Genomic DNA, 24,688 nt, shown 5'->3' with positions numbered 1-24,688 from the left:
TTGTTTTCCATTTTTTTATTTAATTATTATTATTATTTTTAAATATATTTTATTGATTATACCATTACAGTTGTTCTATTCCCCCCCTTCATTCCCCTCCACCTGCACCCTCCCTCCCCCACCATTCTCCCCCCTTAGTTTATAACCACGTGTCTCAAGTTCTTTGGATTCTATATTTCCCCCACTATTCTCGCCCTCCCCCCTATCTATTTTTTACCTACCCTCTATGCTATTTTCTGTGCCTTCTCCCCCCTTCTCCCCCTCCCACCCCCCTATTTCTAACCCTCCATGTGTTCTTCATTTCTATGGTTCCACTCCTGATCTAGCTGTCCTCTTGGTTTGCTTTTGTTTTAGGTGTGGTTGTTAATAACTGTGTGTTTGCTGTCCTTTCACTGTTAATATTTTTCATCTTCTTTTTCTTATATAAGTCCCTTTAGCATTTCATATAATAAGGGCTTGGTGATGATGAACTCCTTGAACTTGACCTTATCTGAGAAGCACTTTATCTGTCCTTCCATTCTAAATGAAAGTTTTGCTGGATAAAGCAATCTTGGCTGTAGGTCTTTGGATTTCATGACTTGGAATACTTCTTTCCAGCCCCTTCTTGCCTGTAAGGTCTCTTTTGAGAAATCCGCTGACAGTCTGATGGGTACTCCTTTGTAGGTGACTGTCCCCTTATCCCTTGCTGCTTCTAGGATTCTCTCCTTCATTTTAGTCTTGGCTAATGTAATTATGATGTGCCTTGGTGTGTTCCTTCTTGGGTCCAACTTCTTTGGGACTCTCTGAGCTTCCTGGATTTCCTGGAAGTCTATTTCCTTTGCCAGACTGGGGAAGTTCTCCTTTATTATTTGTTCAAATAAGTTTTCCACTTGTGGCTGTTTCTTTCCCCCTTCTGGTACCCCTATAATTCGGATGTTGAAACATTTCAAGATGTCCTGGAGGTTCCTAAGCCTCTCCTCATTTTTTTAAATTCTCATTTCTTCCTTCCTTTCTGGTGGGATGTTTTGTTCTTCTTTCTGGTCCATTCCATTGATTTGAGTCCCAGTTTCCTTTCCATCACTATTGGTTTCCTGTGCATCCCCCTTCATTTCAATTAGTTTAGCCTTCATAAATTCCTCTAATTTGTGACTTTGTTCCTCTAATTTGTGACTATAGTCTACCAGTTCTGTGAGCATCCTGATAAATAGTGTCCTGAATTGTGCTTCTGAGAGGCTGGCAATTTCTCAGTCGCTTAGAGTTATTGGCTCTGGGACTTTGATTTCTTCTCGCGCCATCTTTCGGGTTGTTCGTGCCTGTTCCATAGCAGGATCAGAGCCCTAAAGTGTTCACTAGAACAGGGCAACTAAGTCGCAGGGTCGTGACGTTGTATGTGGGGGCGGGGTCAAAGAGGGACCATGGCGTCCTGTCCGCCGCCTTCCGCCACGGCCCTCACCGGTGCCGCAGTTGCTGCCGTCACCGGGCCCAGGCGTTTCGTCCCACTGCACGCGAGTGTGCCACCACCGTCAGCCCTCACCACCTGGGGCCTGCGTGGTCTGTCTCACTGTGCGCGAATATGCGCCCACGGTCTGCCCCGCACCCCAACTGGTTCCCGTCTGCCTGCGTGCCTGGGTCGGGGGCCCTGTCCTGCCCGACCCTGCTCGCTGCTGGCTCCACCCCTCTTACCATCCCGTTGAACGGTTAGATGTAGTCGGACTTCCGTATAATTCAATTTTCTGTCCTTTGGTTGTGTCTTTGTTTCTCCAAATCTTTGTTGTATTCAAACTTGGTTGTGGGAGAAGGCACAGTGTTTCCACCTATGCCTCCATCTTGGCGGAAGTCCTAACCTATTTTACATCTACTAGCAAATTCGTTTCTGTATCCCCGACTGAGTGTCTGCATCCTTCAGCTTCTCCTTTGAATTTATCTATAATCTGACAAGATCCCCCATTAACTGAGTTGAATAAAATCTTCAACACACACTCATTTTATATTTACATAAGGGCCATGTTTTTAATTTTTTGAAAATTTCATTTTAACAAATCCAATGTCTTCATCATCCTTTTGAGGATGATAAGAATTCTGTTCATCTCCCTACCCTGTCACTACTTCCTCTGAGTTCCTCTTCTTTTCTCTTTGTTAGTCTGGTTTTGGTTTTTTTGTGTTTTTGTTTTTGTTTTGTCTTCCTCTCTCCTTTGCGTTAGAGGCTTTTTTCAATATCTGGTGATGGTTATCCATTATTCACATTCAGAACCAAGATACTAAAAAGCTCACTGGAAACATGACTTAGGCTTGTTCAACTAATGATCTTCATCAAAACATGACTGCTTGAAATTTGTCAACTTGTGATTGTTGCTACCAGGTAATTAGATGGCAGCTGACTTTTTCATAGGATACTCACTAACATCTGTGTCTTCCTTGGGGCAGTTCAATTTCTTCAGAGAAGGGTCTTCCAGTCTCTTGCCTGGGAAGCATAAGCATGGATGCCAGTGGGAGTGGGGTATGGGGTGTATAGGGGCCAGAAGTCTTTTTTTATTATTATTTTACTTACTTTATTTATTCATTCATTCTTTCTTTCATTTATTTATTTAATTTGTAGAAGAGAGAAGAGAGGGAGAGAAACATCAATGTGCAGTTGCTCCTTGCTCACCTCCTACTGGGGATGTGGCCCACAACCCAGGCACGTGCCCTGACTGAGAAATGAACCGGCAATCCTTTGGTTCACAGGCCAGCACTCAGTCCACTGAGCCACACCAGCGAGGGTGGGGTGTAGAAGTCTTACCAGATTCACCCATCCCCACCTCTCATTTCTGCATTCCTCAATGCCTGTTATTCCTAAGTCCATAGCCTCTCTGATTCTGTTTCTTCAGAAACCGTATTTGGGGGAATAAGGAAGAACTCTTCTGATAGAGTAATGAAGGGGCCTGGTTAAACTGCTCCTTAGGAAGATTTTTAAACAATTTCTTTTTTTAAAGATTTTATTTATTTATCTTTAGAGGGGAAGGGAAGGAGAGAAGGAGAGAAATATCAATGTATGGTTGCCTCTCGTGAGTCCCCTGCTGGGAGCTGGCCTGCAACCCAGGCATGTGCCCTGACTGGGAATCAAACCACGATCCTTTGCTTCACAGGCCCACACTCAATTCACTGAGCCACACCAGCCAGGGCAAGATTTTTAAACAATTTCTAACATTTGCAGTCCTCACCTCATTTCTGCCCGCAACACAGCCTGGTGCTGCCTATTCCCGACCATGCCTGGGGTGCTGGGAAGGGCACTGGTTAGAGTCTCCATAAACCTTTCCTCTTCTTGCCTAAGTCATTTACCTTTCTCCATTTGCTTTCATCTTCAAGTATTGTAGTTCAAGTTTCCACATTCTCTCACTTTCCTCAAAGATTGTCTTTGTCTTTCAGTTTCTCGTTCCCCTTCTTGGTTGGGAGTAATTTTGTCAGAAGAGTCATACATTGAAAGGTCTTCTCTTGCCATCTTGAAATCAAAAATCCTGTGGACTCTCCAACCCACTGAAACCTGGTTTCCACCCAACATCATACATATAACTTCTCCTTTCCCCAAATATACTAATCTCCTTTTTGTTGCTTAAAATTCAGAGCACAAATTCTATCTTCCCCATCTTGACTTCTTGGCCACATTTTATATCATTACCACCCCTTTCCTGGAATTCCTCTTCTCTTGCTTCTGTGACACCATTCTCCCCTAGTTCTCCTCCCTGAATGTTTCTCCTATTTATTCTGTCCCAATGGCTTTCCCTCCCACCACGTAACCCTCATACATTATTATCCAGAATCCCGTCATATTAGCTGGGATCTTGTCTTCCTCTCTCATTCTACAGGCTCTCCCTGACTAGTTTCATTCACTCTCACAGCTCTGACAACTTTCTATGTGCTGAAGACTACCAAATCCACCTTGTCAACTTTATCTCTTCCTGTGAATTTCATATTCTTTTTTATTCTTATCCAATTGTTTTCTCTCTTTTTTTGTATTTTTTAAATTTATCTTGTATTTTTTCCATTACCATTTAGTCCCATTATACCCTCTTACCCCCAGCAATCACCACACTGTTGTCCATGTCCATGAGTCCTTTTTCCTTTTTGTTCAATCCCTCCACCCCCTAACCTCCCACCACACTAGCTATCATCTGCCTCAACTGCTCTCTAAATGTCACTCCTTAGATGTCTCATAGGCACCTCAAAATCAGCACCTACAAAATCCAACATATCCTCCCCCTCCCCTGCACCACGTCCTGTTCCTCTCATTTGGCTTTATTCCCATTTTAATGAAAGACTCTAGAATCTACCCATTAAATAAAGCTAGAAACCAAAAAATTAAAAATACATATAAATAAATATATATGATTTCTTTTTCCTCACCCCACATGTTATTCGTTACCAAGTTATATCTATTCTAATCCTTTATGGCTCTCAAATTAATTCCTCCCTTTTCACCTAATGTGATTACTATCTTAATCCAGGCCCTAAGTATTTCCCACTTGCACTGAAGCAGTAGTCTCCCTGACTCCACCCCTGTACTCTTCCAATCCCCTTGCTACACTGGAACCACACTAATCTTTCTAACCTGAAATTCTCATCCCAGCCCTCCCTATTCATCATTCTTCGGGGCCCTCCATGCCAAAAGACAAAAGCCCAAACTTTTTGCATGGAAAACAGAGCCCTTTGTGACCTTATCCACCACCAGCCTCATACTCTATACCAGCTTCCTTAAGAACTATTCCTATTTCTCAAAAGGAAACAGAGCATACGTTCTCTCTCTCTCTCAATCTCTCTCTCTCCCCCCACCCCACCCCCTGCCTCACTGCCCCTTTAGGACAGCCTATTCCCTCTGCTTGGAAGTCTTTTCCCTATTTCTTCAGTCCTTCAATACTCAGCTCTGCAACCACTTCTTCCAGGAAGCCCCCTCTAAACTTCTTATTTTCAGATGAGTGACTCTGTAAATAAGTCTTGGAGCACCCTCTATCACCCTACATTGTAACCCTCTGTTTGTCCACTTCTACAGGACTGTAAAATCCCTAAGATCAGAGATCTTATGTTATTCTCCTCCATAATTTCAGCAATCTGGAATCCTATCCCACGCATAGGTTGTTAAGTAATAATAGTAATAAACAGATATACCACTCACTCCATGCCAAGTACTGTTTTGAGCACTATAAAAAGGAGAATCTTCACAATAACATTATAAACTTATGACCCACACTCTACAGTTGCAGAATCTGAGCCATGGTGATGCTGAATAACTCACCATGCCAAAGGCACTGAACTAGTAAGTGCTAAAGACCTAATTTACACTCACAAAGCAGAATGGCTCCAGAATAGACTGTCTTAGCTACTCCATCCCACTGTTTATGTTTGCTGAAAGGTTTAAGTCCTAGCTCAAGCAAAATTAAGCTGGGCCCAGCCCATTAATAACCTGGGTGGTCTTGTATCAGAGGATATAAAAACCTTTAATTTCTGTTCCCATGATGAATAGATAATATTCAAAAGAGTATCAAGAAAGGTACTTCTGGAGACATAAGATACAATCTAATTGGGCAATTTGCCACAGTAACTGAGCTTATAATTTCCCTTTTCTCCATTCCTCCACACTGTGATTTCTCAACTTATAACTTTTTTTTACTCCATGATGGCTAAGCAATAACTATTCAAAAAAAGTAGACCAGAGATTCCTTATTAAAAATTTATTGAAATCGCACAATTCCTCAGGGCTAAGGTTTAGAACGCACAGCACAATCTCTTTCTTGTAAGGTCACATAATTCTTCTCACTACTGAAATCAGAACAAGAGACAGAACTACAATGAAGAAGGGACTTTGGGAAAACAATTTTAGTATATTTCTGAGAAAGCAGTGCTGTTTTGTTTTTCAACTCACCTAGCTCCATATTTAGTATAAAAGGTATTTTAAAATATCAACTAATGTAACATTTCTACAGTGCCTAACAATATAAAATACTTGCTTCCTCAAAGTTATATGTACCTAGGGAAATAAAAAAGAACCACTAAAAATAACTAAGAACATAAAGCATACACTAAGTAATTGCCAAAAGAATCAGACAATGCCTGACATCTAACTGACTCAGCCTTCCATTTCACCTCCCACCTTTAGACCAACCATTTATTTTTATATTTAAAAAGGAACAATTTGTGTTTTGAGAAGTATGCCACAGAGTTCTAGAAATCTCCGACCANCAGAACTACAATGAAGAAGGGACTTTGGGAAAACAATTTTAGTATATTTCTGAGAAAGCAGTGCTGTTTTGTTTTTCAACTCACCTAGCTCCATATTTAGTATAAAAGGTATTTTAAAATATCAACTAATGTAACATTTCTACAGTGCCTAACAATATAAAATACTTGCTTCCTCAAAGTTATATGTACCTAGGGAAATAAAAAAGAACCACTAAAAATAACTAAGAACATAAAGCATACACTAAGTAATTGCCAAAAGAATCAGACAATGCCTGACATCTAACTGACTCAGCCTCCCACTTCACCTCCCACCTTTAGACCAACCATTTATTTTTATATTTAAAAAGGAACAATTTGTGTTTTGAGAAGTATGCCACAGAGTTCTAGAAATCTCCAACCATACTCATACACTCATGCTTGAAAACAGACAATAACACAACTCAAAAGCAGATCAATAATCAGATATTTAATTCAAGTGGTGTTTCTTTATTGGTAAAAATCATAAATTTCTATAATTGTCATCAGTGGAAGAAATCAAGTCTGACTAATTCTAACTCACACGTTCTTAAATGGGAGGTTAATCTTATGTTTCACAGAGACAAAACAAAAAAACCCAAAAAACAAAAACCTCTCACAAACACCACCACACAAAAGAACGGAAAAATATGCCAAGGATCTTGGATAATGACTTCTTTTTAATCCTCACCCAACAATATGTTTATTGGTTTTAGAGAGGGGGAGAGGGAGAGAAAGAGAGAGAAACATCAGTGTAAGAGAGAAACATCTATCTGTTGTCTCCCAGACGCACCCCAACCAGGGATTGAACCTGTGACCGGTTGGGGTACATTATGACGCTCCAGCCAACTGCACCACCAGGCCAGGGACTGGATGCTGACTTTCCAGTCATCTCTTCCGTCTAACTCCAAAGAGCTTGAATGAGCACACAGCAGTCCACTTTAAAGACTATGTTCAGGTTGAATGCATCACTTTTGCCATTCTGAACTCTTGAAAAAAGATTTATGCTCGATCATGTTTAACTTTCTTAGAATGCATAAGGAGCTTCTCAGCCTTTTGCTGAAGGTTATATNCGCTCCAGCCAACTGCACCACCAGGCCAGGGACTGGATGCTGACTTTCCAGTCATCTCTTCCGTCTAACTCCAAAGAGCTTGAATGAGCACACAGAAGTCCACTTTAAAGACTATGTTCAGGTTGAATGCATCACTTTTGCCATTCTGAACTCTTGAAAAAAGTTTTATGCTCGATCATGTTTAACTTTCTTAGAATGCATAAGGAGCTTCTCAGCCTTTTGCTGAAGGTTATATGTCAAAACTGATCATAATCACAGTTCAAGGAAAATGGTTACTCTGACAGCTAAGAAAGAGGAGCTCATTTTCAACACTTATGCTAGCTATTTTAAAATAATTACTTTTCTACAGCTGCAAGTTATAAAAGTTAGTACTATGAAAGCACATATTCTACAAGGACCCCATAGCTTTTAAAGATCCATGCCTAGCTATCCAATTTTAGTGAAGATAAATGGAGTAATTTTTTTTCCATTTGGCAAAGCAGCTAAAAATTATCATTTGTTCTCAATTACTGATGCCCATTTCTAACAGGGCTGATATATAAATAAAATTCACAGATAATTTCAAAGCACCTTAACTAATGATAGTCTCAAGTTTTCTTAAATAAGCTTTAAAGAGAAGTAGAAATGTGTAAATCACCATCTCACCTCCCCATTTAGCAACAGAAAAGCAGACCTATGAGCAGCAAAACAAAAGCCGACAATCTTACCTCTGGAAAACTGTCTCCTGAGTTGAGAGACACATAATGGAATATGATGCCAATAATAAAGACTAGCTCAAATCGATTAGGCAACTATTCAGCGGCTTGCATTTCAGCCATCATCAAAATTTCATGAGCTCTGTGAGAAGATACAAGTGTAATGTGCTGGGGAAAAGTACTGCTGGATATAAGGATTCTACTTACTATGAAAACTGTGTAAGGCTAGGTATCAATTGAGACAGTTGACATTTTATTATTATTGTTGATATTTATTGTTATTGATATATATTAAGCAATGTGACAGCATGTTATCTTTTAGGTCGGTTTTGTTTCAATAATAATTCTATTTTCATATCAATAAATCTACAAAGAACAAAAAAATCAGCTTTTACATAGTAAAATGGAAGAAGATGCCTTTATAATTCCCTGTTTGCTTTACATTATTTGTTTAAATTTTAAATAAGCACATTTTTACACCATTCACTGACATGGTATTATAAAGTGTTCTAAGCAGAAAGCTGGCAAATAAGCAAATAGTCCTTTGTTAAAAGAAAGAAGAAATAAAAAGCATGGAAAGATAGCCATGGGAATCACGTCCCTGCCTTCTGCCTTTCCAAAGCCTTCTAATGGTAAATACCCGAAATCCAGAAATGTTATTAACAATAAATGAGGCTCACCCTATGAAAAACCAAAGCCAGAAGAGGCTTTGATAAAGCAAAGTGTTGAGTATGTAAATTTCAAGTGAAATTTTTTTAATATCAAACCTTTTATTATGGGCAATTTCAATCTTTTATAATAACAGAACTATATTCGCCCATCACCCAGCTTCGAAAATTACCCAGTTCTTGTCAGTGTTGTCTGGACTAACTTCCTACCTGCATTTCCTCTTCCACCCACTGGACAGTTTTTAAGCAAATCCTAGGGATCTAATATTATTTCATTACCAGGCATTTTAATACCTATCTCTAAGAGATAAGGACTCCTTTGAACAAAACCACAGTACCATTACCAATCTAAAACATTCATATAAACTCTTGATATCATTAAATATCTAGTCCGTTGCCAGGTTTCTCAAGAATTCTTTTTTTACCCTTGGTTTGTTCATCCAAAAAAGGCCTACACATTACATATTGGTTGGTGGGTCTCTTGAATCTTTTAGTTCATAGATTACCCCTCTTGCTTCTTTTTCTTACAGTTCATTTGAAGAAACTGGAATGTCTGCTCCAAAGTTTCCCACAGTCCCGATTTTGCTCACTGTACCTCTAGCACATCGTTTAACATAGTCCTCTGTCCTCTGTGTTCTGTATAAACCTATCATTAAAACTAGTGGTTTAATCTCATGTAGGTTCCATGTTGTTGGCATGACTACTTTGTGTCATTATGTGTTTTCATCAGGAGGCACAAAATGTGTGGCTGTTCGCCTTACAGGGGACAGAGTTACTGATCACCACTGTGTAGGTTTATTACTTCACTGGGGTTTGCAAAATGGCGGCACTCCTATCTCATCATTCTACCTTCCTCAGCAACTATGTGATTATGGAGTAGAAAAATTCTTCCAGCAAAGACAGGATAATGTGTGATTCTTTCCCTGTACCATTGTTTAAAAAACAGTGAGTTGGTTCACTTAGCATTTTGCAAATATCACCAATAAGATGGGGTTTTAAATAGACTGGTAGGTTTCAATCCACTGCAATCATTCTTCTTATTGATTGGGCAGTAAGAGCTTCTCCAAGTTTACCACTGACCCTTCTGTCAAGACCATAGAAATCTTTGATGCTTCCTTGCTCTCCAGTTTGAAAAGATGTGCTGGGCTCGTTCTACATTCCTTGTGCCAGATCTAGCACCCACCACTTCTACAAGGAGCCTGTGACAGCTGCTGTGGGTGCTCTGACCGTGTCCACCCCACCCAGCCGGTGTGTTCCCAGCTGCTGTACTGCTGACCGCTCAGGGCTCACAGATGCGCCTTCTTCAAAGAATGTCACTGGGCTAAATGGAGCTTCACACACCCCACCTCGGTAGCCATGGCCAACAACTAACTGAGGTGGAGGACAAAAGTCTTGCTTCAAGTGGAGACTAACTCTGTAGTGTAATTCGTATACCAGAGCCCAGTGTATGACCAGGTTAAAGCTAGTCTCCATCCCAGCCTGCGTCCTTGCTTACTAGCTTTTGCCCCCTACCCTGTCCTACTTCCTTTCTTTTCCTCTTGACAGCACCCCCTCAATAAATCACTCTCACCAGCATGCCCCCTCTCAGGCTCTACTTCAAAAACCCAACCAAAGACTCAACCTTGGTTTATTTCCATAAGAAATGATATTAGGATACCATAATATGCATCACTGCTGGATTGGTCATTGTTTCTAGACCTGTTTTGTAGACAGAGCCAGGAAATACTTTTTTAATGAAAAAATTCACCACCAGTTCAAACTGATATTTCCAATTCAATTTTAGGATGATAGGAATTTACTTAACTTCACTGATTTTATACCTATATCTCTTCTCTCTGCCACAAAAAATCCTGGCTCCTAACAACATCAAAGTATTTATTTACTAAATTAAGTTTCTGAAATTTTTTGACACAAGAACACTAACCAGAAATGAAACAATATAGTCTTTTGAATTAATACACAAGTTTACATTGTTTTACGTCAATACTGTTTATTCTAGAATGTTTTAACCTACATGCAAATAGATTATACATATACAATAGCTCTTAAAACCTCAACTAAGAGTTTACATTTCTAGCAGTTTCTCTTTTTTTAAGAATAATGATTCCAAATGTCATCTCATTCATATGAAACCACATGTCTTGCCATCTGATATTCATCCGATTCACAGTCATGCTCACACTCTGTGTAGGAACCTGTCCTCCAATGAATAATTAAGTCCTTCGCCTGGCATTCCCTACTCATTATTGCATCTTGTTTGTGTTGTGCCTCTCATACTTCAGATAGTTTTATTTAAAGTAAATTAGATGTGTGTCCTTATCATCTGGGCCCTTATTCTATGAACCTTTATCATTATTCCTCTGTCTCCTTTCCTGCAGTGGCTGTTTAAACTCAATTTCTTTCTCATTTTGGTAAAATGTACAAAACATAAAACCTACCATCATAACCTTTTTTAAATGCATAGCTCAGTAGTACTAATTGCATTCCCACCAATCTCCAGAACTCTTTTCATCTGGTAAAACTGAAATTCTATACTCACCCCAAAATTCCCCATCCCCTCCCTGGTCAGTCCATGGTCACGCCATTCGAGTACTGTTTCTATGATTCTGTGACTCCAGGCACCTCCCAGAACTAGAACTATATAGTGTTCCCATTTTTGTAGCTGGCTTATTTCACTTAGGATAATGTCCTCAGGATCAGCCATACTGTAACACATGTCAGAATTTCCTTGCTTTTAAGGGTGAACAACACTCTTTCATATGTGCATATTCCATTTTGGTTATTCATTCATCTGTCCATGAACATGGGGCCCTTCTACTTGTTAGCTAGTGTGACTAATGATACTATGAAAATGGGTGTACAAATATCTCTCCGAGACCCTGCTTTTTGTTCTTCTGGGTATTTATCCAGAAGTACAATTATTAAATCTTATGGTCAATCTATTTTCAATTTTTTAGCAAGTGCCATGCTGTTTTTCATAGCAGCTGCATGATTTTACATTCTTAGTAACAGTGCACAAGAGTACTTAAATCTAATTTTAACACCAGATCAAATGAGGTACCTGATCCTCATCCATCTTAGTGATGCAATCGGTACACAGTGGGGGTCAGTGGTGCTAAGGCAGCGATATTCCCCCGCCTTGGACTTGATAACCCACTTTACATTGAACAATTGAGCAGGACGAGTGGGGGCTGCAGCATGGACTTGCCAACAACACACTGGGACGCCAGGGGCCAGCACAGATAACGAAGGCTGTGAGCGGGCTCTCAAAGACCTATAGCTACTCCCTGGGAATGAGCTGGGTTGAGAAAAACAAATAATTTCTCCAGGCTGCTGGAATCTAAATTCTTGTCCCTGAAATCTCTCACCCAACTCCCCAAGTGTTACCTGAGCTCTCCCGAACAGATTGCAAGGGTGATGGCCATCTGCCTCCACCTAAACTTAGGACTTTCAGTCTGTCTGTTACCTCTGAGACTCAGTTTTGTCAAATTGGTGAATAATATACACTCTATCCAATGCACAAGTCGGTTGTGCAGATTAAGTGAGATAATGAATATGAGCATACTTTTTAAAATATGAAGTACTACTTAACTTCAAAGGTCCACTTTCATTTTCTTGAACCACACCCGTCACCTTACAAAAACAAAAGAGACACTATTGAGAAATCAGACCCGCCCCTGGCACTCACTAGGAGATGGCTTAGGAGAGTACAGCAAAGGTGATATTTGGAAAAACTGAGAATTAGCTGTACGAGAAAAGGTCCAGAGAAATGGAACCATGAGCCTGGAAAAGACCTTTTTTATTCTCAGTACAATTAGCTTGCAACTAATTAGAACTATCTAACAATTAAAGATCTAGTCACTAAAAGTACTCAAATAACAAGGAACCTAGCAGTAGGAGAATGTTGAATCAGATGAACTCTAAGATTCCCTCAAACTAACATTTTGATTTCATAAGGACTGAGGGGAACTCAGTAGCAGATGGGCTAAACTCTACCCTCTTCACAAAAGATACAACAGGAAATGATCTTAAATTGTAACACATGGGATTTAGGGCAAAGATCAAGGAGTCATCTGAGGCAAAGACAGCTCTTAAAAGTCAACCAGAATTCCAAAGATACTATGCTTGTGTCCTTTAAAATAAAGGAATTTATACCCATCCTCTGCAACAACTTAAAGCCTGTTCTTGTTTGAGGTGAAGTGATGAACTAGACCACTTTGAAGGGGCTCTCTTATCAGTTCTTTGGTTCTCAGTTGTCCATGAATTATAAGTGGCTACCTAAAAGTTTCATTTAAGTGTCCTTTGCTTGGAGCTTAAATAATTTAAGGGGGACCCCCAGTACAAGACAGACAAAAAGAATGACAAGCAGTCAAACCACTGACCTTGAAGAGGAACAGGAGTTAGAAAGATGTGCTTCTATTCCTCCAAGCACAGCACATGAATCCCTTTACCAAGTTAATCTTGGTTCATGAACTGTTTGAGAAATTAAACTCTCTATTAGCGTGGTTCATTTAATACGACCCACCTACCTTGCATGCTCCCGTATATCTATTGATAGCAAATTTTTAATAAATGAAATATTTTGTAAAATTTTGTAAGATTTTGTAAGGGAGGCATAGCAATGTGTAGCCAAGACTCGGTAGGTTGAATGAACATAGTGCAATAAATATCCTTTTGAGGAAGTTAGCAAAAGAGATTTGACTTTATTAATTCAATTTATGCTCTAGAATTTCAAAGAAAAGGAAACGAAGCTTTCCTTTAGAAGCTTTGTGTTTGTTGACTGACTAAGCCAAAGGAAGGGTATGAGCTGCACAGTCAAGCCTCCCACCAAAAGGGAAGGGTCCTGGGGTTTTCAAATAAAGCGCCTGGTCCTACATATTTGAAAAGGAAAGGGGAAGGGAAAACCTTTTAATGATCTCAGCAGGAAAGGAGCAGAGAAGCATCCTTCCATAGTTCAACAAGACCAAGGACGTGTAGTTAGTATGTTCTAGACTGCAGCAGGCTTCCAACTACAAAAATGACCTGAAATCCTGTTATTACTAATTAAAAATAAAAAATAAAAAATATGCAATGTCTCACGATATCTTGCAGCCTACAATGACCGAAGCTGCAATCAGAAAAGTGGAAAATTTCACCCAAACTCAAAAACAAAATCCAAAAAGAGAAGGGAAAGAAGGGTGAGGTCAAGGAAGTGGTTTAGGAGCAGAGAGAGCAGGAAAGAGAAGAGTGATCAGTATGTTAGAAAATTCTTTTCTGCTACTTTCTCTAGTCTCTACCTGAGTTGCCTTTTCTCGGCCTAAGGTACATATTCTTACTGAAAGTCAGGAGGCCTGAACCCATCTCTGCTGAAGGGCTGTTGTGCTGAGAGAAGAGATGGAAGTTATATGGAAACCTGTCCTCTCTCCAGCCTCTTAATGCTGGAGCATCAAAGGTCCGGTTCTCANAAGAGTGATCAGTATGTTAGAAAATTCTTTTCTGCTACTTTCTCTAGTCTCTACCTGAGTTGCCTTTTCTCGGCCTAAGGTACATATTCTTACTGAAAGTCAGGAGGCCTGAACCCATCTCTGCTGAAGGGCTGTTGTGCTGAGAGAAGAGATGGAAGTTATATGGGAACCTGTCCTCTTTCCAGCTTCTTAATGCTAGAGCATCAAAGGTCTGGTTCTCAACTCTCTTTTCTATCCACATTCACTTCCTGGATCACCCCATCCAGTGTCATGGATTTGACGACATCCATGTACAAACGACCCCCAATCCAGACTTACGTCCTCCATGAAATCTAGACACTGGGACACCTAATGGACTTGTCCAACCAAAACCTGCTTCCTCCTCAGTGTTCGCTGTTGCAGCGAGCAGGGCCATCAGCCATCCGTGCAAAGTCTGCCTTTTCCTCCAACTCCTAAGGCAAAATGATCGGGCTCAATAATTCACTTACTTGTGGTTGGAGCCCCAGGGAGAAAAGACAGAAGTTCATGGGCTAAGGTGGAGCAAGCTACAGCTCAGGCAATGGTATGGGGGTGCTAGCAACTTTCGTCAGACATTCTGTCACCTCTGTGAGAAAGTATGAGATTCTAAGACGTGAGAAAATGTACATGATGCTGTTGCGGTGTGCAAAAAACTGGGATCAGTAAAATGGAACAGGAATAGAAACAGTGTACATGGTTATTTTCAAGTACTCTAAAATATTCATTTCCCCTCACTCCACCCCTGACACCAAACACAGAAATTCCTCTTGGGCCTGAGAGTTGTTACACATTAACAGGCCACATGGGCGGGCAATACAGGAGAAAGACTCTCGCAACTTCCTAAGTGCTCCGCTACAAAAATAGAGGATCAATAAAATGCATGGCAAAAAGGTTTGGGGTTTATCTACGGTTTTCAGTCCCATTTACAAATAGGTTTTGAATGATGTAATAGTTGCAGGACACAATATCTCATCTATATCTACCATCAATGCAGGTAGAAAAACTGAGACTCAAAGCAACTAAAATACTTGAGGCATGTTGATGAGGATAAACATCCAGCACCAAAACTGTGATGGTTTGAATTTCTCTGTTCTCAAAGTGCTCCCATCAGGGGCTTGGGTTCAAATATCTCAGTTCCATCATCTACCAGCTGTGTGACCTTGATGAGTTTCCTCCTCTGAAAAGTGAGCACCTACCGCAGCGGTTTGCTGGGAAGATTAAATGGAAAAAAAAAAAAAAACAGGGAAGCACACAAAGAACAATGGCCTTGTGTTGCCAACAGAGTGAGCACGCAATAAATGGAGGGCTCTGAATATGATGATGAGGATGATGTTTAAAAACTCTAGCATTCAAGAGCAAAAAAAAAATTCTTCATCATGCCAAAATACTAAAGAACAAATGGAGATCTGGATCTAATTATCTCTTCTGATTTAAGGTGATAGAAAAGTCCTAAAGGTTCCAGTGTCTTCATGTATAGCATAAATCCCAAGACAAATCAGGATAAGAAAGTCAGGATAAATTTTTAGCTAACCCATCCTTAGGAACATTCCAAAGGAGTGAAATAAAAAGCATGTATATTTTTAAGTTTATATTCATGATTACCATTACAAATTCTTGCAGACATGTTTGAGTATAACTTATGAATTCAGAGAAGGTTAAGGGTTTGGAGTAGCAAAGATGCTGGAGTATAATACCTTTAACATGGCATGGGCCCCCCTCACAAGAGGCAGTCTTCCTGCAAGTGGCTGACACTGCACTGCTGCCTTTTCTGATTCGTCTCCTTTGCATCTACATCCTGTTTCAGTCCTGTTTCTTATTCCGATTGTCCCTGGAAATGCCTGGGCTCCCCACTCAGGTTTATGTGGTAACCTGAGTCACCACAGCCAGAGCTGCCTTCAGGGCAACGTGAGGTAAGACTGATTTTCTCCAAACAGGCAAGTTAGAAAAGTCTCAGGTTCCGGGCTGTGTGGAGTAGTGTGGCTCTAGCGGGCATGACCTACGACACCTGACCAAGTCCAGAAGAGGACAAAAGGCTGCATGAAAACAAGGAGATGTCTGCAGAGGCTGTAAGGTTCCAGAAGGTGGAGCAGGAATCCTAACAGTCAAGGAGCCAACAGCGTCCTGACCACCAACGCGGGGCAATTTCCAGCCTCCAAAACGACCCCAGGGAGATGCAGGGAAATGGAGGAGGACCAGATGCCGGCAGAGAACATCATGTCATGGACTAGACCCAAATTCAGGTCCCAATCACTGCACACCTACACTCTGCAGTAGCTGCTGACCTGGCTGTGTCCTGCTCCCCTCTGACTCACCCTGCTCATGTCCAATCTTCCTATAACCATGCTTCAATCATGCCACTCACCTCTTCCAGGGGCTCCACGAAGCACAGGAAATAAAGCTTACATGCACAGTTGTCTGGAATGTATTTTGGCCCCAATCTCTTTTTTACAGCTCTGTCTGTACTTCCCTTGTATAAATCCCCACATCCAGCCAAACGGTTCTTAGTACTCTTCCTTACTCCGCTTCCCAGACCTAACATCTACTGCCTAGCCAATTTCTACCCAGATTTTAAAGCCCAACTCAATCCCACCTTTTCCATGAAGTAGTTATTTCCTGACTATCCTACTGGGGAAGGGTGTTTAAAAAAAAACCCTCTCCATTCTCTGAATATCTGTACAGCACATAAATTTATATCATGTATAAATATCACTCATTCATTCACTCAGTTAAATGCATCCAGATGAGATTTTTCTAGACAAGACAAATGGCCTCCCAAAGAAGTCAAGGTCTAGGGGAGGAAAGGATAGAAAGGAATTACCACTTACTGAGAGTTTAACCTAAGTGGCCACTGTGCCTTCTATTTCCAGGTGTCAGCTCAGTTCATCCTCACAACTCAATGGAGTAGCTATTGTTGTTATTGCTTTACAATAAGAAAGCTGAGTCTCATGCAGTTGCAAAGGTTACCATGCATGATTTTTATTCCCCACTGGCCCTGTGTTGTCTCAGTCTCCACCCATCCCTGCCTCACTCTGTCTTCAGGATGCTGCCTCTATCATCTGAGTCACCCAAGCTCATCTGCCCTCTGGCCTCCAGGCAAGTTGGGTGAACTGGAAGCACCTGCAGTTCACTTACTGCCTTGCTCCCTTCCTGACTCCCCGGGTTCAGGCCATGGCCGCACTTCTCAGCCGCAGCTCCTGGAGAAGGTTCTTCCAGAGCTCCAGCTCTTCCCACCAGAGACAGTAAGACCACTAGTGTCTTTAGGCAGGAGTGGCAGGCGGGTTCTACCTCGGGGTTGGTGAAGCACCGAGTCCTGCCCACACCTCTGTAAATAGTCCTTTCATCCAACTCTCTTCAGTTAAACTCTCTTAGTGTGCCAACTATGTCCTGCCTGACACACAGAGCAGGATTTGAACCCATGTCTGTCTTTCTACACAACCTGACTTTTTCACTGGAATATCTGCTGTGTCAGAGATCTGTACAAAGTGCCAGGCATCAAAACAAAAAGGAAGGATCGGGAAAGATTTTTCTAAACAGTCATTGATCATGAGCCAGTCTTAAGAGGTGAACTGAAATTCACCAGGAAAGCAAAGAGTGACGACTGATATTGAAGAACAAAGTAGACAGCAAGTTCAAAGGCACAGAGGCATAAGGAATACACTGTGTGGTACGTAAAGCAGTTACACTCATGAGAGAATGATGGTGACTGAGGGTTTCTAAATTTTGATGAGATTCACTTCTGCATTCTGATCCACACGGAAAGATTAGAAGAAGCAAAAAATTAGCTAGATTCTGAGCAACAGAACCAATCAGTGTGCCTATTCCCTGCCTTTAACAGATCCCGGTCACAAAACGTAAACCTAACTATTTAGCATAACGTACAAACCCTTAATGACTGGGCCCTGCCTGACTGAGCCAGCACCACCTCGAGCTGTTCCCTGAGTACGCCGTTGCCTTTCATGCCTCTGTGCTCTCGTACATGTTCCTCTCAGCAGAGATACGGACCTGTACTTTCTACCTGATAAACTCCGTGCCTTCAGGACTCACCTCAGGGGTCTGCTTCTCAGTAAATATTTCTGACCCTCTGAGACGCTCCCATAATGCCTTGTGCATAATTGTACAGTAGCATTTTCATAGCACAGACATGCATTGTGTTTACTTGTTCACATATCTGTCCATTACTCAATGTGAGTTCCTAGAGACCACATACTAACAGAAGGTAGATTATAGAGATAAGTGCTTGGGTTCTGGAGGTGAGCTGCCTAGATCCAAATCCTAGACTCTGCCCCCAAACAACTAAGTAAACTTAGGCAAGTTATGTACCCTCTCAGGGCCTCAGTTTCATCATCCATAAAATGGGGAAAATAACAACATCTACCTCATAGGGTTGTCAAGTGAGTTAAACGGAATGACTTCTGTTACACAATAAGCCCTTGATAACTATTAGTTTTTAATATATGTGCATCCCTTATTTCCTGTACAAAAAAGTTTACTAGAGGAATAAATTTTCCTACTATTTCATATTGCTCCATATAGACACCAAATTCATTTAGCTTTTGTTTTATTAAATCATGAAGACTCACCTCTAAACACAGGTGTCGGCGGAAGTTGGTTTACAGTTGTTTATATTAAAAATACAGTAGTTAATAAATAATAATACAAGCACGAGCTATCTTGTAGACTCACAACTGTAAACCTACTTTTGCCTACACCTGTATGTACTCATTCTACAACTGGTTAAAGTTTCCCCAGACTTTTTCTTGCCATGGTCACTGGCCCAATCACTGAGTCAGACATTCCCCTGGCTTTCTAGCAATCTCCACATGTGCCTGCCATACATTTACTCTCACAGAAAGGAAATTCTGTTCTAATGATTTACGAAGACTTATTATCCAGTCAAATCTCGATGGCTCTGCTAGGATGGCATGAGGAACAACCAAAACAGGGTCCCTACAGTAGAGGAGCGAACCATAGGCAACCCTTTTTAATACTAAAACAATGCAAAATTATTGCAATCATGAAATAGGTTTTTAAAAGGTTTAAAGGGTCATTGTCGAAGCCTAAATCCTCACTGTCACAGTGTGGGTACAATGTCCCTGTGTAAAGACCCCGGCCAAAAAAAAAAGAGAGAAAACAGAATTGGAGCACATAGAACAATGTGCTCAGGAGGTGGAGACTAGTTTCCAGCCGAGCCCTGAACTTCCAGTGAAGATAGCACTGTGCCCACAGAGACACAGGGTGCCTGGTTAGAGAAAAGAGCACCGCTTAGGCTGTGAAACAATATAAAAGCCCCACCTGAGAAGCCCAGCACCCTTACAGAGTCACCCTGGCTGGTGGCTGGCTGCAGAGGGCAGACCAGGCCTCACTGGCCCAAAAGCCCCTGGAGGGGTTCAGCTGCCACAGCAGACTCCAGACCCACCTTCCCCTCCACACTTCTCTCACCCTGACACTAGCTTTGTTGTCACCCCCCTGCACCAACTCTGCCCCACACCTCAGCTTGCTGACCCCTGTCCTCTGTAGACCCCGGCTAGACCCTGGCTCTAATGGGGCTCAGAATCGGGCCAGTTTTTTTTTCTACCTTCACCTGAGGATATGTTTTTATTGATTTTAAAGAGGGGAGAGAGAGACATCAATGTGACAAAGAAATATTGATCAGCTGCCTCCCATACACGTCCGGACCAGGACTAAACTCGCGACCTAGGTAGGTGCCCTGACCGGTGACCAAACCCACAACCTTTTGGTGTATGGGATGATGCTCCAACCAGCTGAGCCACTTGGCCAGAGCAGAATTCACCAGTTTGTCAATCAATATGTGACAGTGACTGACTGTGCCCCAGCGCCCTGGTGGAACCTGTGCAACCACATTCCTTGCTGGAACGCCTGTGAGTACACCGTCACTTGTTTGGGGTGAAAGGAGGAGTTTTTTAAAACTAAGAGAATGACCACACCATATGACAGTGTATTTAATATTGTTATGAAAGACAATTCTCTACTTACAGTTCTTCTGGTTGGAGCACCTTGAACAGAGTGATAGAATTCTGGCTGGACTCGGCTGTTCTTCTTAATTCTTCGTTTCCTCACTGAACTTTCTTGCTCGCTCTGATGGTGAACCTCCAGCACAGGCTTGGCTTCTTCCAGACGGGCAGCTGCAGCCGCTGCAGCAGCAGCGCGTCTTCTAATGTGCCGGGGGCTCGCTCTGAATCCCTGCGGCAGAAAACAGCCAGATGAATCCCGATTAGTGCTCAGTTTGTTTGGAAACTCTCTGGCGCTCCTTCTACCAAGCGCTCCAAGCGCCAGCAAGCTCAGTGAGATCACTTACATTCCCAAAGTGAGACAGAGAAGGAGGCTCAGCCTGCCAGTGAGACTCGTCCACGGTGTTCTCTAAGGCACCTCAGTGTTTCAGGGCCCGAGTTATTCCACATTAAGGAATGTTTTGCATCCCATAAAGCCAGTCCAGAAAAAGGAGGAGCACATTGCTTTATTTCTTTATGTAGAAATCAGACTACATGTGAAGAAGGGTGTTTCCCTGAGGCACGAAGCAGGACACAGGGAGTCAGACTGAGAATTACTCCAGGGTGAAGAGCCCCTTACCTTCTAGAGAGCAGATTCTTTAAAGGAGGGAAGCAGAAATGCACAGCATCATTATAAAATGCCGTAAGCTGAAGCTCTGAAACCACAGGGCAGCAAATCAGTGGCGTGAAGTCTATGGGTTTGGGGGTCAGATGAGCCCCAGTCCACATGCTGACCTGTTTATTATAGCTATATATTTATCAAGCATTTACGAGTCTAACTTTTCTAATCTAAGAAATGGATAGCACTCTACTCAAAGGGTTTTTAGGTTTTAGATAAGGTAATATATGTAAAATTCTAAGCACAGCATCTGGCAAGTATCAGAAGTTCAATAAAATGTTAATTTTTCTTTGCTTTTACAGTAAGGTTTCTTCTTATCCCCAAACACAAGGATGAATTGCTAGACAATGGAAAAAAGTCCAACGGAGCCATAAAATACACTTGGGAATGTGCAAATGATTCTGGAAAATACCAAAGAATTACATAAAACAGTTTCTGTCCTATGTAGCTACCATTTACTGGAGAGCAGAAAAAGGCGTCTAACACAGAGTTTGTGAGCACACCAGGAGGTGTAATCGAGGGGGAGAGCAGGCAGCCGAGGACTCTCAGTGCTAGCAGATCTCGGAGAAGAAATCAATCAATGAAGCTGAGAACAGTCTATATTTGGCTTCATTCTGAGGGGGTGGCACTTGAAGAATGAATAGAATTTATATTCCAGGCCAGGGCAACAACATAAGAAATACATGAGTAAGTAAAATGATGGATGGATGGATGGATGGATGGATGGATAGAATACTTATGTAGCAGTAAGAAACATGATTTGGCGATGTGCCAGGATGCTAGTACAAGCTACACACAAAGTATGGCAGGGATGTAGAAAGGATGAGGTGTTACTAAGGCTCCAAGGAGGGCTTCTTGGGGGTTGGGGGTCTTCTGAATTTTAAAAGATGTATAAACACTTAAAGATTGCAGTGAAAACACGAAGAATAGAGAGTAAGAATCTCAGGGAAGAAGCAGCATGACAAAAGGCCTGAGCATGACTCTAGGGAATACCTGAAGATGAATGTGCACAAGGGGTTCTTGCCGAGGACTGCGGCAGGAAGTCTGGAGTCTGCTTAAGGGGACTCTGAATACCAGGCTGAAGGATGTGAAGAAGGAGACAAAGGCAGGGTGTGGCCCCTCAAAGTCAAAAGTAGCGCTGAGGTCAACAGAAATAAATTGAGATGGAATGCTAATGGATGCGGTCACAGTTTAGGTGACTTCTTCTCTTCCCCAAACACTTAGCCTGTTCCCTCCCTTCCTCTGTGCGCAAGCTCAGCTGGATTCCCTTCAACCCAAAATAGTCCCAGAGGATCCCCATAGCTCCCACAAAATCCACGAGCTACTGTAGCAGCTGCCGGTGAAGAAGATTAAGGAGGAGAAAGAGGTGGGCCAATCGATAAACTGTGTTCTAGAGCAGAGTTAGAACTGAATGGGTAAGAACCAACCACCACATGGGCTACTTTTAAATATGCTGGTTCTGAACAATACTCCCACTACCCTATCTCTCTCAACCCCCGCCCCCAGCCCTACCTCCCCTCTCCCCTCTCTTCTTCCTTCTGAATTAGAGTCACTAGGGGTAAAGCCAAGAATCTGATTTTTTGACAAGTTATTCTGCCAATTTTCAGCACTTTGAAGACAGAACCTCCAGGAACCAAAGTTTACTCTAACCACTAGGTGGCACTCACTTTCACAGCCCTTGCCCTCTCTAGTTCAGAAACCCGTGTGCTGGTAGAATTAATAAAGTATTTGATAATATACTAGCTTCTTGTCATAATGAGGTGAGTTGAGTATATGTTTTTGAAAAAATGCAGATTTTTTTCTTTTTCTAAAGATTGTATTTATTTATTTTAAGACAGAAAGAGAGGGAGAGAAACATCAATGTGTGGTTGTCTCTTGTGTGCCCTCTACTGGCTCCAACCCAGGCATGTGCTCTGACTGGACATCAAACTGAACACCCTTTGCTTTGCAGGCCAGCACTCAATCCACTGAGCCACACCAGCTAGGGCCAGATTTCCTTTCTTTTATGCTCTTATAAATAATAAGCAACCAATATTTGCTTGACTTGTATTATTACTAATAGTCCTCAGTGGCCTACAAATTTTAGAAATGCTTAGGAAAAAACTACATAAAACTCCCTCAGACCAATGAGAAAAGGAAAAAGAAAAGCTATTGGTACAGCCATTCTGGAGAGCAATAACCCAGTAAATCCACATCCGTATATCTGCTCTTAGAGAAATTCTTCCAAGGATCTCTAAGAAGATACTCAAACATTACTTATAATAAAAATTAGAAACAGCTTAAATCAGTCTTTCTTAAACTTTAGTCATTTCCACTCTAGATTCATTTTTCAAGATCTGGCCACCACCATGTAGGCCTCTGTGATTTCTCTCATACCCAAATACACTTGTACTATTTTAAAATAACTTTTTATAAGCTCTGTAGTACAATATGCAGACCTCAGCCAGACTCTCTGGGTTCAAGTTCTGCCTCTGTCACTTCTTCCTTGTGCAATCTTGGATAGTAACTTAACCGTTTTCTTGTCCAGAAAACAGGTTTCAAACTCACACCTATTTCATAGCAATGTTGAAAAAAATAAATGAACTAATCTACGTAAAGTGCCTAAAAGAGCACCTGGTACGTAATGTTATATAAGTGCTGTCTATGACTATTATGTATATGACTTGTGTGAATAAAAGACATTCTTAAAGACAAAGCGCATTATTAATCAGATGTGACAGGAAAATGGGTCTCTGCAAGTGTGCCTTGCTGACAGACACATGTGAGGTACTGCTGAGACACCAGACACCACTGGTCATTAGGAGACAGTTCCTTGCTCCAGAGAGTCCCAGGCACTCACTCTCCAGGGAGTCAAACTACCTGGGCTTGAAAGCTACCTCTCCCATTACTCGGTGTGCGGTCTTGGCCTAGTTACTTCTCAGTTTCTTCATTTGTCAAGTGCATATAAATACCTCCCCTGAAGAGTTATGACAATGTTTAAATGAGACATTCCCCTTTAGGTACTCAGAACAGTATATAGATTACAATCATAATAGTCAATAAATTATCACAATTATTACTGTTTCACTTCCTGGCTTTTAAAGCCACCAGTTCAAAGCTACCAAAAACACCAAAAACACTATAAATGACTTGAAGTCATCAACAGGCAGTCAACTTTCTTGTTTCTCTAAACCACTGCATGGAATTTTAGGTCCTGGTTTATCACACTTACTTGTCCTAAGCCACAACTTTTAACAGCAGAAAAAAAATTTTTAAACAGTAGGTGGTGCTATAGCTCTTACAAGTGTTAACCGGATTTGATGGAGTGAGTATAAAATTAATTTTTCTCTAATGTCTTTGATCTTGCCTGGATACCCTTGAACCAATAGGTGATGGACACTTGGAAGTCTCTTGGTAATGGACTTCTGCCATTTTTAAGGCTACCCTATTTCATCAGAACCTTTTGAGGTCAGTCAATGAACTTGAACAGGGAAAAATTGTGTCTTTATTCTCATAACCCACTAATTTAACGTTATTTCTCAATCATAAACATAGGCCATAAACCTGGTATTATTAGCAGTACCTATGACTTTTGCCATCAGAAGAAATCATAAATATCTAAATATTATGTTATAGTGGCTGCAGATATTTTGAAATATCATTTATACTCAGTGTTACTTTGAAATCACAGTGCGTAGTTAGGAAACCTGCCACAGATCTTGCTGTTTAAAGTAGTGCATACACTTCTCTGTCAAAAAGTGCTTCTAATCCTATTCCATTAAAATTTAATTCATTGCTATTCATTATAATTTACAATTATATTTCAATATAATTAGCTTCCTTTATAATTCTGCTTATCACTTTATACATTTTATTTTACTCTTGAGAAATCATTTTTTAATCTACTGATTTTAGAGAGAGAAAGAGGGGAGAGAGAGAAAAAAATCACCTTGTTATTCCACCCATTTGTGCATTCATTA

General features: G+C 41.2%; 1 protein-coding gene and 1 pseudogene across 4 annotated transcripts in view; one reads left to right on the top strand and one right to left on the bottom strand.

Annotated features, from left to right (window-relative positions):
• Window positions 1-24,688, bottom strand: part of DST (dystonin) — a 442,077-nt gene that overhangs the window by 370,288 nt on the left and 47,101 nt on the right. For all 4 annotated transcript variants that reach the window (XM_037056335.1, XM_037056336.1, XM_037056337.1 and 1 more), the window contains exon 3: window positions 20,097-20,303. In XM_037056335.1, coding sequence (XP_036912230.1) covers window positions 20,097-20,303 — 207 coding nt within the window. The remainder of the gene's footprint in view (window positions 1-20,096; window positions 20,304-24,688) is intronic.
• Window positions 22,485-24,688, top strand: part of LOC118993803 (nucleophosmin-like) — a 32,227-nt pseudogene continuing 30,023 nt past the window's right edge.

Source organism: Sturnira hondurensis, unplaced genomic scaffold (genome assembly GCF_014824575.4).
Source record: "Sturnira hondurensis isolate 20B ecotype Veracruz unplaced genomic scaffold, ASM1482457v3 Scaffold0008908, whole genome shotgun sequence".
NCBI lineage: Eukaryota > Metazoa > Chordata > Mammalia > Chiroptera > Phyllostomidae > Sturnira > Sturnira hondurensis.
The sequence above is the reverse complement of the archived record's forward strand: the minus strand, read 5'-3'. Positions and strand labels throughout refer to the sequence as shown.